The 12934-nt window shown below is 36.2% G+C and overlaps 1 protein-coding gene across 1 annotated transcript in view; it reads left to right on the forward strand.

The window, feature by feature from the left end:
* The window catches only part of ADGRL3 (adhesion G protein-coupled receptor L3), a 765791-nt gene that overhangs the window by 652609 nt on the left and 100248 nt on the right, over nucleotides 1-12934 (forward strand). The window contains exons 14-17 of the mRNA XM_005868883.2: nucleotides 275-458; nucleotides 1416-1538; nucleotides 5033-5241; nucleotides 5928-6104. Coding sequence (XP_005868945.1) covers nucleotides 275-458; nucleotides 1416-1538; nucleotides 5033-5241; nucleotides 5928-6104 — 693 coding nt within the window. The remainder of the gene's footprint in view (nucleotides 1-274; nucleotides 459-1415; nucleotides 1539-5032; nucleotides 5242-5927; nucleotides 6105-12934) is intronic.

Here is a 12934-nt window from a genome sequence, read left to right on the forward strand (position 1 = left end):
CCTTGCTGTTGATTCTAAGAAATAAGCATGGCTGTATCTGTTGTCCTTTCAAAGCAAAAGCAGGTTTTCCTCTTGCCTTGCAAAGTCTCAGCTCGGGTTTTTACAGAACAAAATAATGAACGCTTCTGCTTCGGCATGTCACAGGGGAGGCTGGGACAATACTGAACTCGCGCACACCTCTGATCCTTGCTTGCCGGGCAACATGTACGCCTGGATTTCTGACAGCTCCGCGGGTTCACTGGAGACCTCTGTCATTGTGTTCATCCTCTTGTAGGCAATGGTCGAGACAGTTAACAACCTCCTTCAGCCACAAGCCTTGAACGCGTGGAGAGACCTGACGACAAGCGATCAACTCCGCGCAGCCACCATGTTGCTTGACACCGTGGAGGAAAGTGCTTTTGTGCTGGCTGATAACCTTTTGAAGACTGACATCGTCAGGGAGAACACAGACAATATTCGTAAGTGGCCTTTGTTGTACAGAAGGGCCAGAGACCCTTGGACAGCAGAAGAGGGAAAAGAAAAAAGTATCGGTGGTGGCCTAGATATTATGAATAGTACTCTGTTCTTTTTCTGTCATTAAAAGGATATCACCTGTCATTGGCTTAAAGGGCCCTCATAATCATGTATGTTATCCTCCTTTGGACATTCCAGTATTGGGTATATTAGCCTCGGATCACTTACAGTGAGGTTCATTTAATTTTGTTTTGTTTTTAATGTATATTTGTTTGTGTGTGTATATATGTATATATATATATGTGTGTATATATATGTATGTATATATATAATACTATTTAAAAATTTATCCTCCTAAGACAGGGCTTATGGGTTACTTTAGTCATAATAGGAGTGTCTCTGAATTACATACTGTAAAGAAATCATTCATTAAGTTAGGGGTTAAAACAATTTCTGATAACTGCGTTATTTGCTCATAGGAGTATAAATCTATTTTTATTGTGTATAGGGATGTAGCTGACAGTTTTATTTCAGAAGAATTGATAAAGCTATTTCAAACTTATTAGATTTAAATATAGATCAATATTGATATAATACTGCAGCTCTAGATTATAAAGGTATTTATATCTAATTCATAAAATAAAGATAATATTTTAAAAATAAACTTTAAGTCAATGACAAAGTATAAGGATTTGAGCTGGAATTTTAATTCTTTTTTACTTTATAACCGATACATCTGAATTCTTATTTACCTGACATTCATTGTTTATTTGCTTTATTTTGAAAAAACCATATGATTGTAAAATCATACTTTCTAAATAAAAGATTGAACTACTATAAAGCATGACAAATAGAACATTAATTCCAGTGTTTTGACTTCAGAACTATTTCAGTGATCTAGAAAACCACCTTAGCTTTGCCATATTTCTCAGTAAGCGCTGATATCTCTTTGCCATTGACAGAGTTGGAAGTTGCAAGGCTGAGCACAGAAGGAAACTTGGAAGACTTAAAATTTCCAGAATCCATGGGTCATGGAAGCACCATCCAGCTTTCTGCAAATACTTTAAAGCAAAATGGACGAAATGGTAGGTTAGAGTCTGTTTGTTAAGCTTGATAGAATTAAACTTATCGATGCATTGCTTCTTGGCTTGGAATTTTAAATGTGCTGTTCAAAACCTGATCTCCTTCTCATCTGCTGTCTGTCTCCTCTCATCCACTGTACTCATTCTCCTGCTCTACCTCCTCTTTCTGTCGCCTGCACCAACAATAGAGAAATTATATTTGTTCTACAAAATTCTCAGATTTGGAAAGTGTTTTGTTACTTTTCAGTATTAGTAAAATGTCAGAAAGTTGAATATGAGGGAAATTAATGAACAACAAATCCAGATAATTTTTTTTTCTTGAAAGGACTAACTTACTAACTTGTCAGAATTAGTAATGAAAATTTTACTTGTAATTTTAAAATTACATGTTTTTTCCTTAGTCACTTATTTTGAGGGTGTGTCTATGTTTTTCTTTCACAAAAATTTCCAGTGTGGAGGTGCTTTTGGGGAATGGAACTGGTAAAAGAGGTCAGTGTAGTGAACAGGGATAAGTTCACTGAATAATTTTAATTTGATTAAAATTAAATAAGTAATCTCATAAAGAAAGTATATATCAAGCCTCCCTAATATTAATGTAAAAATTTATTTTTGTCCAAGGAAGTGAGAACCTTTAACCCAGTGGTTCTCAACCTTCCTAATGCCGCGACCCTTTAATACAGTTCCTCATGTTGTGGTGACCCCCAACCATAAAATTATTTTCGTTGCTACTTCATAACTGTAATTTTGCTACTGTTATGAATCGTAATGTAAATATCTGATATGCAGGATGTATTTTCATTGTTACAAATTGAACATAATTAAAGCATAGTGATTTAATCACAAAAACAATATGTAATTATATATGTGTTTTCAGATGGTCTTAGGGGACCCCTGTGAAAGGGTCGTTCGACCCCCAAAGGGGTCGCGACCCACAGGTTGAGAACCGCTGCTTTAACCTGTTAGTGATCATAAGATAACTTCAAGTCGTAGTGATTAACTCAAAGCTAAGGTTTCAGATTGAAGGGTGAATAGATTTTTGTTTTGTTTTTTTTAAATAGCATATTAAATAATTTCAAGAAAAACAAATTATGTTTGTTGTCAGCCGAATAAAATTTTTTTGTAGGTGTTGGAAATCTTACAAGACTGAAGTTATAAATCTTTATTATGTTGCTAATTTGACAATGTGAAATTTGAGGCAGCAATAAGATCTCATGTAAAACAAAATCAGATTCCTGTATTAGCTTCCTAACTGGTTTCCCTCCTTTACTCTTGCTCCCAAACATAAATTCTGTTGACAGAGGTTTTTCCCCAAGCATGAACCTTGCCAGTTGTATTTAGAATGACATCAAATGACTTAACCAGTGCTATCACATGTTATTACCTGGTCCACTTCCTTCCTGCCTCATGTGCACCACTTCACACCTGTCTTTAGCATGCACTCTGTGATCCAGACAGTCTAGTCTCAATTCTTTATTTTTATTGAGATATAATTAACATATAACATTATACTAGTTTCAGGTGTATAACATAATGATTTGATATTTGTATATATTGCAAAATGAACAGTATAGTAAATATTGTTAACATCTATCAACACACAGTTACAATTTGTGTGTTTTTTTGAGAACTTTTAAAATTTACTCTTAGCAACTTCCAAAATAGGCAAGACAGTGTTATTAACCATGGTCACCGCACTGTACCTTTTGCTCCCCTTTACCCACCCTTCTATTATCTTCCCCACCACCCGCCTCTGGGAACCACCCTTCAGTTCTATGAGTTGTTTTTATCCTAAGATTTTGCATGTAAGTGAGGTCATACAGTATTCCTTCTCTGTTTGACTTATTTCACTTAGCATAGTGCTCTCAAGATTCAGCCAAGTTGTCATACATTACAATATTTCCTTTTCTTAAAAATGTTAGTAGTCAGGGCAGTATCTGATTCTTGTTGGACCAATATGAGTTCATAATAGAAGACTTGACTTCTTTTAAGAAAGGAAATATGGGGAAAAAGTTAAAAGATGGTTACTTTTACAGAGGATTGTCATAGGGAAAACATAAGGTGGAAGGATGTATGGAAACAGTGACCTTAATAGAACATAATTGAGTTTTAAAACAGATAAAAATTTTGAATCTTTGTATTTACGTTTTATTGCAATTGAGATATAATTTACATGTAATATAATTCACATAACCTTAAGTGTTTAGCTAGATGAATTTGACAGTTGTACTTATCCTCTGAAATATAAGATATGAATCTCTTCTATTACCCAGAAAATTCCCTGGTGCTTCTTTCCGTTCTGCTCACCCCCTTGCCCCACCTGATGAAACTACTTTCTTTTCATTACTATTTGTATAGACAACTGTTGCCTGTTCTGAGCTTTTATGTAACTGAGTCATACACTGTGAACTCTTTCCTGTCAGTATTCTCTCACTCAGTATTTTTAGGATTCAGTCATGATGCTCCATGTGTCAGTAGTTTGTTCTTTATTGATGCATAGTATATTCCATTATGTTCATATACTATAATTTTTCTCATTTTGATAGGTTTTTAGTTGTTTCCAGTTTGGTGCTATTATAAATAAAGATGCTATCAACATTGTTATACATGTTTGTTTGTTTGTTTTATGAATTTATGTTTTCACTTATCTAGGAAGGGTAGATATGTATTTATAAAAAATCCTGCCAAACGTTTGTCTAAATAGTTGAACGACTTTATACTTCTTCCAGCCGTGTGCAGCACACTAGAGTTCCAATTGTTCCCCATCCTTATCCACATTAGTGTGGGCAGTCTTTTTTCATTTTAGAGATGCTAGTAGGTATGAAATGGTATCTTGATGTGATTTTAATTACTTTCCTCATTAATAATGATGTTGATAATTTTTCCTGTTGCTTAGCCTATCATATATTATTTTTTCTAAAGTTTCTGTTTATATTTTGCCATTTTAGTGTGGCATTTATTCTTTTGCTGTTGATTAGCAGACATGCTTTATGTATTCATGAGTCATACTTTTTTTTCTAGTCTGTGGTTTGCCTATTCATTTTCTTAATGCTATATTTTGATAGACATAAAATTTCAATTTTGACAAAAATCAATTTACCATTTTTTCCTTATGATTAGTTTTTTTGGGTTCCTAGCCAAGTCATGTCTGCCTTCCCCAAGATTACAAAGATATTCTATATTTTGTTCTGGAAGTTTTATGTTCTACTTTTTTTGTTTATGTATGTGATCCATCTTGAATTAAGCTTTGAGTATGGAGTGAGATAGGGATTGAGGTTCATTTCTTTTAATACTTATATGCAGTTCTTTCAGCATCTTTTGATTTTCCTCTCCCAATGAATGACTTGGCACTTTGGTTAAAATGAATTCTTAAGTTGTTGTGAGTATATATTATACAGATTTGTTTACAATCTAATTAGAACTATCTAATTTAAGTAGAACATACAGAAAGTAATCAGAGTTTCTCCCCAATTTATAATTCATATTTGCATTTATTTTAGGAGAGATCAGAGTGGCCTTTGTTTTATATAACAACTTGGGTCCTTATTTGTCCACGGAGAATGCCAGCATGAAGTTGGGAACAGAAGCTATGTCCACCAATCATTCGGTTATTGTCAATTCGCCCGTCATTACAGCAGCAATAAACAAAGAATTCAGTAATAAGGTTTATTTGGCTGATCCTGTCGTATTCACTGTTAAACATATTAAGGTGAGAAAATGGCTTCTTAAGTTTAGTTGTCCACAAATATAGTACACAAAGTGTATTAATTTTTTAAATTTTTATTATTATTTGATATGTAGCAATTCAAAGCCTATTAAATGATAGTGGTAATTTTTTTCTGAAATAAGAAAGGAGAATATTTCTTGAATATGTAGACTGCTTATGACAAAATATTCATAGATAGATATATAAATGCTTCCCAATATTACAAAGAGCTAGCAATATATTCAGTTGAATTGGACATTGTTTCACATAGGATACTATAAGTAATTATATCTTTGTGTGTAGATATAATTTTGTTATACTACGATTGCATTATAAATTTAACAAAGATTTCTAAAAACCATCTGCCTTTTGGAAGTTGATTAGAGCAGTTATTTTTACTCTGCAATGTACTTTACTTTGAAATGAATTGATGTTATTCTGAAATACTGGTACTAGTATTCCTTAAATATTAATATTTGGAAAAGTAAACTCACCCCTAGTCAGGGGGAATAGATAACAGCAAATTTGCTTAGACTTGGTGAGTTCCGCTTCATAGGAAAACCCTGGCAGACATCTCCACAAGAATTGTAATAGAGTATGAAGTTGTGTTGATGTAAAGAAAATGTCTACCTAATTTATGTGATCATAAAGTAGTTATTGGCTTTATTGATTTTATTTTTACCCTGTAGCAGTCCGAGGAAAATTTCAACCCCAACTGTTCATTTTGGAGCTATTCCAAGCGCACAATGACGGGTTATTGGTCAACTCAAGGCTGCCGGCTCCTGACAACAAATAAGACACATACGACATGCTCTTGTAACCACCTAACCAATTTTGCAGTACTGATGGCACATGTGGAAGTTAAGGTAAGAGACATACCATAAAATAAAAATGCTTACAATCAGGACACTAACTGTAAAATGTCTTAACTCTACGGATCAGTCTCACTGCTCACTTTAGAGTTTTTCCACTTCCATAATGATTCTATTCAGGAACTCTCTGGTGTTCAACCCATATCCTCCCAGATGATTCAAATAACTCTTCTTCTTCTTCTTCTTTTTCATTAATGTAGTTCCTAAAATTAAAAATCAAAGTTTGCTTATAAAATTTCCCTTAGTCTCCCCTGCTTTTATATTGTATGAATAAATGTCAGACCTCATGAACAGGGCAAGAGAGGACCCCAGGACCAAAAGCCAGTGTGGTGAGATTAGAAACTGGGATACGATATGTTAAAGACTAAGGAGCTATGTGTGGGTTTAAATTCTGTTAGAATGACTCTTGGGAAGCAGCCATTAAGCACAATGCACAGTAATGCAAAGAGCTTAGCAATTCTAACACATGTGATGGGTTTTGTCCATTCAAGAAGACACCATCCTAAAGAAAAATCCATGTGATTGGTAGTTTCCAAAGTTGGGAACATCACTAACTTGCCTGCATTGATCTATTCCAAGCACAGCTCTGGCTGTCATGGTGGGTGTGAAGAGGATTTAGATTTCAGGTATACTTAGGACATAAAAATACAAAGTGCTGATTAATGTGGTTACAGAGATGTATAGATGAGTTGCTAACAAGAAATTATATACTTGTGAATTCTCTTCTCATCTCCCTGGTGTCAATAAATATAGAGGAAGCATTGCTGTCTACCATATTTTAAAAAGGGAAAACTAGCAATGGTTTATCTACCTGTTGTCATTGATCTGAATAGTTTCATCCAAAATTTTCTTTGACACTGTTGAATTTAAAGATGGTACAAGTATCCCAGAGGGAGACCAAATGCAAGCCCAGTTACACCTTAAGAGTAAATTGCCTTAGCTGTGTCAGCACAGTTCAAGTTTTGGTCTTTAAACGACTGCAAGCACATTTTCTCAGGGCATCACAAATTGATCTAGCTTAGCAATTTGGCTGCACTACCAAATGTTAGATTTAAACGTGGAATGTGTTAGTATGGCTCTGGGATTCTATTTCTCAGCTTAGGGAATAAATTGAAACTCAGAAAAAAATGGATCGCATTTGAAACAACAACAAAATATCATTTTGTTCAGTTCATTGCATGACACCATCTACCCAATCATCTATTATACAAGAATCCCTACTGTGACCATTATTGTGTCAACAAGAGATATAATAAATGGAAATCAATATTTTCCTTTAGCAGTCAGTCACACAGTATGTATGTCCTGGATTTCTTTTATCACATACTCTAAGTCAGTTTCATTTTGATTTCACAACTTGATTTTGACATTTGAAAAGCAGAACGCAAGCAGACCAGTTATACACAGAAGTCTAAAAAGTTACACACTCACCAAACCTTCATTAGACTAATGTCTAAAACAAACCACTAATTTACTCCTCTCAGTGACAAATACTGTAGCCAAATTGAACAGTTATTTATGTTGGCAGTTTCACTCTCTAATTCTGCAAGTTGATCTGTAACAGAAACAAAATCATATTGGAGAATTTGGTTGACAATCTTGGAAAAGGAGCAAGAAGAGTTAGCTGAGTAATCTTGATAGTTATGTTATTAAACTGTGGTTCCCCAGTCACAGGTCTTCACTCCAGGGCTCTGCCTGTGTACTGATTTGTCCTTATCTGTTATCTATGTGACCTCTACTGTTCATTCAGTACTTCCTTCATTTTTTAAATACCCGAGTAAAGGTATTGACAAGTTGCCTATTACACAGTAGGTTCTCAATAAACATAAATCCTCCCCCCACCCTTACCCCGTCTCCCAGAGAGATATTTCTAGATTCCACATTACAGGGAAGCTTCTAGCCCTTAAGGAACTCATGCAGAGAAGTGAAGCTACAGTCTTAACTGTGATAAATATTATAATTGAGGTCAACACTGTGATGTGGGGACACAGAGGAGGATCATCTATCTAAGGCAGGCCTGCTCAGAGACAGCTCTTCAAAAAAGTACGCTGCTCCAAAGGATGAGTCGGATGCATTTAGGGAGGTAACTTATGGACAATTTGCATTTTCCACATTCTTGCCACATTTTCTTCCCTTTGCCTTGAGTACACCATTCTCTCCTGTTTCTTACCTTCTTCAGCAACTGGTCTTTCTTAGCTTCCTTTGCTGTTCCTTTTCATCTCCATGACCTCTCATAGTTGCTCTGGTCTGAGGTGTAATTCTAGATGTAATCTAGTCATATGGCTCTAAACATCATCTCATGATTCCCAGATTTCTATCTCCATTTCTTAACTCCAGACTCATAGACTTGATATGTCCACCTAGACTTCTAGTAAGGTTCACAATTCTAGAGCTACACTTTCGGTATTCTCTCATCTGATTCCTTTCCTTCTTAGTGATGTCCTTCCAGGTGCCTTGGCCCAAAACCAAATATTTTATTTTTCCCCCCACTCATACTCACACCCAGTCCTAGGAGTGTATCCTGCCAGATCCAGCATCTGACAACTTCTCAGTATTTTCATCACTACCACCTAGATTTAAGCCACTATCACTTCTCTGTTTTTCGGTTCAGCCCCTTAGTTGTCCTCCTTTTTTTCCTCCTTGTCCCCTTAAGTTTATTCTCAGCATAATGGCCAGAAGGATACTCTTAAAATGTGAGTCAGACTGTGTCACTCCTCTGATTCATTCTCAAAAGCAATTTTATCACCCTTTAAAAATGCAAACCAGGTAGTTCATACCTTTGATCCAATCTGAAGGACTTCTTATCTCAATAAAAGCAGAATCCAAAACCCCGCTGCATTATCATCTCTTGACTTCCTTTCCTATATCCCTCCCTTTGCTCACTTGGCTTCAGCCACACCAGCCTCATCATCTTGCCATAAACATATCAGGGTGTTGTAGTGAGAACTGAAAGTCTCCCTCCTCCTACCCTGCAAAGAGTCACAGGGCCAACTTTCTCATCTCCTTCAAGTCTTTGCTCCAGTATCACTTTCTCAAAGACGCTTTCCCTTTCCATCATTTATAAAATTTCAGGTTACAACACCCCACACACCAAGCCCCAGGGATTCAGCAAGTTTATAGTTTATCAAGGCAGGAAAGTGTTTAGACTGATTTTTGAATGTGGTACTGAGAGAGATTATAGCGAGGTCAGTTTAGGGATAAAAGAAGGAAGGGGATGCTTCTACTCCAAGGTGGCAACGCAGCTGGTTAATAACTTCTTAGCTCTCTCTACTTCTGTTGTCTAAGGAAACACCTGATTGTCTTCTCTTTTAGACAGAAAAATAATCATTACAGATATTTAGGTAATGTGATTTTATACTAAACTGAAATAGTATTTATGGTATTTAAAAACCTTTTCAAAGGGTCCTGGGTTCGATTCCAGTCAAGGACACGTACCTCGGTTGCAGGCTCCTCCGCAGCCTGGGCCCTGGTCAGGGTGCGTGCAGAAGGCAACCTATCAATGTGTTTCTCTCACATCAATATTTCTGTCTTTCCCTCTCTCTTACACTCTCTCTAGAAATCAATGGAAAAATATCCTCCAGTGAAAATAAAAAACACCTTTCCATTATTGGGCATCATCTACAGGTTTATTTGTCTGTTGTTCAGCAAATTGTTAAATATACCTACCATGGCATCAGGAGGTCCCTTATGGGAATTACTAAGTTTGATAACTTGGTTAAAGTTACATTATATAGGAACACTGAAATTTTTGTATTTAAGAAGCACTTGTGGAAATATATCTGAAAACTTTGTTTTAGTAATCTCAGTTTAAAAAAAAAAAAAGCACTGTGCTTCATCATCCATCTTTTATTTGTTCCTTAAGTAGTTGAGTACCATCTTTGTGACAGGCAAAGCTCAAGTACATAATTAGTAATATAGATAAGTAATCAGCAAAATCAGTATCTTGTGAGAAATGTCTTATTGTTGTAGCAGAGGATAATGTGGAAACACGTGGGAAATAGCCTTGACCTTGAGTGTCAGGGAAGGTTCTCTAGATGAATTGATAGCACTGCTTAAGCAAATGAGAGTGACAGGGTTGAAGTACATGAAATAAGGCTGGATTTTTATGTTTTCATCATATATCTTTCAGCATATTTTATATTTTGTTTAAAAAAAGAGGTAATCCAGTTTATGGAGATTCTAAAAAATGGAGATTAGATGAGGACTTCAACCCTCAGAAGGGCCCAGCATGTCCAGTAATAATAGGAATGAATATTTTACTTTTTTAAAATCCTCACCTGAGGATATGTTTTTATTGATTTTTAGAGAGAGGGGAAGAGAAAGAGAGAGAAATTGATATGAGGGAGAATCTATCGAGCCACCCGGTCAGGACTGAATATAATTTTTTTAATGTCTACTTACACTATTGCATTTAATTCACATCACAATAGATATTGTCATCATGATTTATTTGCCCAGTTTATAATCTGAATGGTAGACAGAATAAGAATAACAAATCAGAACATTGAGGATTAGGATTCCTCTTATTCTTAGGCAAATCATCTGAATTCCTTCTTCCCATTAATTGGCGAGATGACACTATTAAAATTTTTCTAACATTATCTCAGGATTATTTTAGGAATTGAATAACAAAATTATATTAAGAATTATAGACTTTTTAAAATATATGATTTTTTAAATTCACATATTTGCTTCCTCAAAGCCCTTGAGCTCCTGATCCTAGTAGGGCTTGAGGAGGAGAAGTTAACTGTCAAGGTCAAAATATTTAATTGAGTTTTTACTAATAAATAATCATTTATCAACCTCTATCAAGGTAAGAGTTTTCTGAAAGAGAGAAGTTTAGGCTAGTGTTTTGCCTCATTTTTCAAAGCAAGACTTTTTTCTTACAATGAAATTGTCTAATGGATTTACAGCAAAATCTATATATATAAAGAGCCAGGGTCGTAACATCCACAATGACTGAAGGCTTGACCTAACACTGGAAGTCAGTGCTGCGTTGCCGTGGTGACCCAGCACTGACTGCTGAGGGGGCTGCAGATCAGGCCCAGAGAGAGGCCCAGAGAGAGAGGCAGGGTCTGATCCGCAGCCTCTGTGGCAGTCAGTGCTGGGTTGCCGTGGCGAACTAGCACTGACTGCCACTGCTGTGGGCACGGTGATCCAGCATTGACTGCTGAGGGGGCTGTGGATCAGGCCCAGAGAGAGACCCAAAGAGAGAGACAGGGTCTGATCCACAGCCTCTGTGGAAGATGTTGATCAGCCATTGCCTCTCTCTTTTTCTCCGGGCTTCACCAGCAGCTGCGCCTCTGTTTCTCTCTGGGCCTCCATGGGGGTTGCTGATCAGCCCCACCTCTTTGATCAGGCCCAGAGATAGGCCCGGAGATGCTGAATGGCATAGAAACTGACCAATCAGAACCTAATCTGGGTGAAGTGCCAGGAGTCAATGGCTGCCTAGGAGGTGGAGCTTTTGACGCTGACTGGCATCAAAACCAACCAATCAGAACCAAATCTGGGTGAAGTGCCAGGAGTCAATGGCTGCCTAGGAGGTGGAGCTTTTGACGCTGACTGGCATCAAAACCAACCAATCAGAACCAAATCTGGTTGAAGTGTGAGGAGCCAATGGCTTCCTAGGAGGCGGAGCTTTTGACACTGACTGGCATAGGGATGGGGCCTAACCCGGCAGTAGGATATCCCCTAAGGGGTTCCCAATTAGAGAGGGTGCAGGCTGGACTGAGGGAACCCCCTCTCTCGTGCGTGAATTTCATGCACCAGGTCACTAGTAATATCATAACGACATATAACTTCGCAACTCTTCAAAATGTCGGTTACATAGATATTGTGAATTCCCACAATGTCAGCACCACCAAATTTGATTTTAAGTACAATCATTAGTCAATATGAAGTAATCTTTTTCATTAGTCGGGTTGCTTCTTAATTAGTGACATGATTTAACTAACAACTAAAATATTTTTTTTCATTATTTTAACTATAATGGCTCTACTCATCCAGTTTACCCAGGCTTAAGAAAATATAATCAACCAATCAATCAAATGAAACCAGTATTAAAACCTTTCCATCCTAATGTTCTAAAAATATTCTCAAATGCTTATACTGTTTTTAGTAAGCACTAAATTGTTACTAAGTTGATGTGTTTACTAACTCTATTTGTTCCAGGTCACAAAATTTTGCCTTTTATTTTTAAACATGGATAGTATTCAGTGATTTTTTTTTTCCTAGTCTGTCTCATTCCACTGTGTCTAGTAAATAAAGTGATAAAATTGGAGAACTACTGTACTCTAGAGAAATTAGGCTAGATTTCCCAAAAGTTATTTATATAACATTCTAAGCAGATAATAAGTTCAACCTATATAAATAATATTTGAAAAGCATTTGAACAAAAATATGGCTGAACTAAACCACTTTTCTTATGTTGTTATAAACAATTCAGGGGCCTGCCCATTTACTTGTGTATCCTTACAGTGTAAGCATTGTTATTTAAAGATCTTCTGTGGTTGGTTACTTGATAATTTAAAAGTCCAATTCATGGAACTGTGGGAATTTTAAGGTGTTAGTTTTGTAAAATTTAATCTTGGCTCCTACCTATTGTTTTTAGGTCTGTGAGATAAAGTTCCCATGGTTTTTATCTGGAAAATTCCCACTCTGTTTAAAATGTAATAAGTTTATTCAAGAGAATGGAAAATGAAAACCTAGTAACTACTTCCTTTTTCTTTTGCCTGAAATTGCTTTAGCGAGCAAAATGGAATGAAAATGGAATATGGAGTAAAAATGGGATGGGTGTATGTACATGATTGTATACGTGTGTGTGT

Source organism: Myotis brandtii, unplaced genomic scaffold, assembly GCF_000412655.1.
Source record: "Myotis brandtii unplaced genomic scaffold, ASM41265v1 scaffold28, whole genome shotgun sequence".
NCBI classification, from domain to species: Eukaryota; Metazoa; Chordata; class Mammalia; order Chiroptera; family Vespertilionidae; genus Myotis; species Myotis brandtii.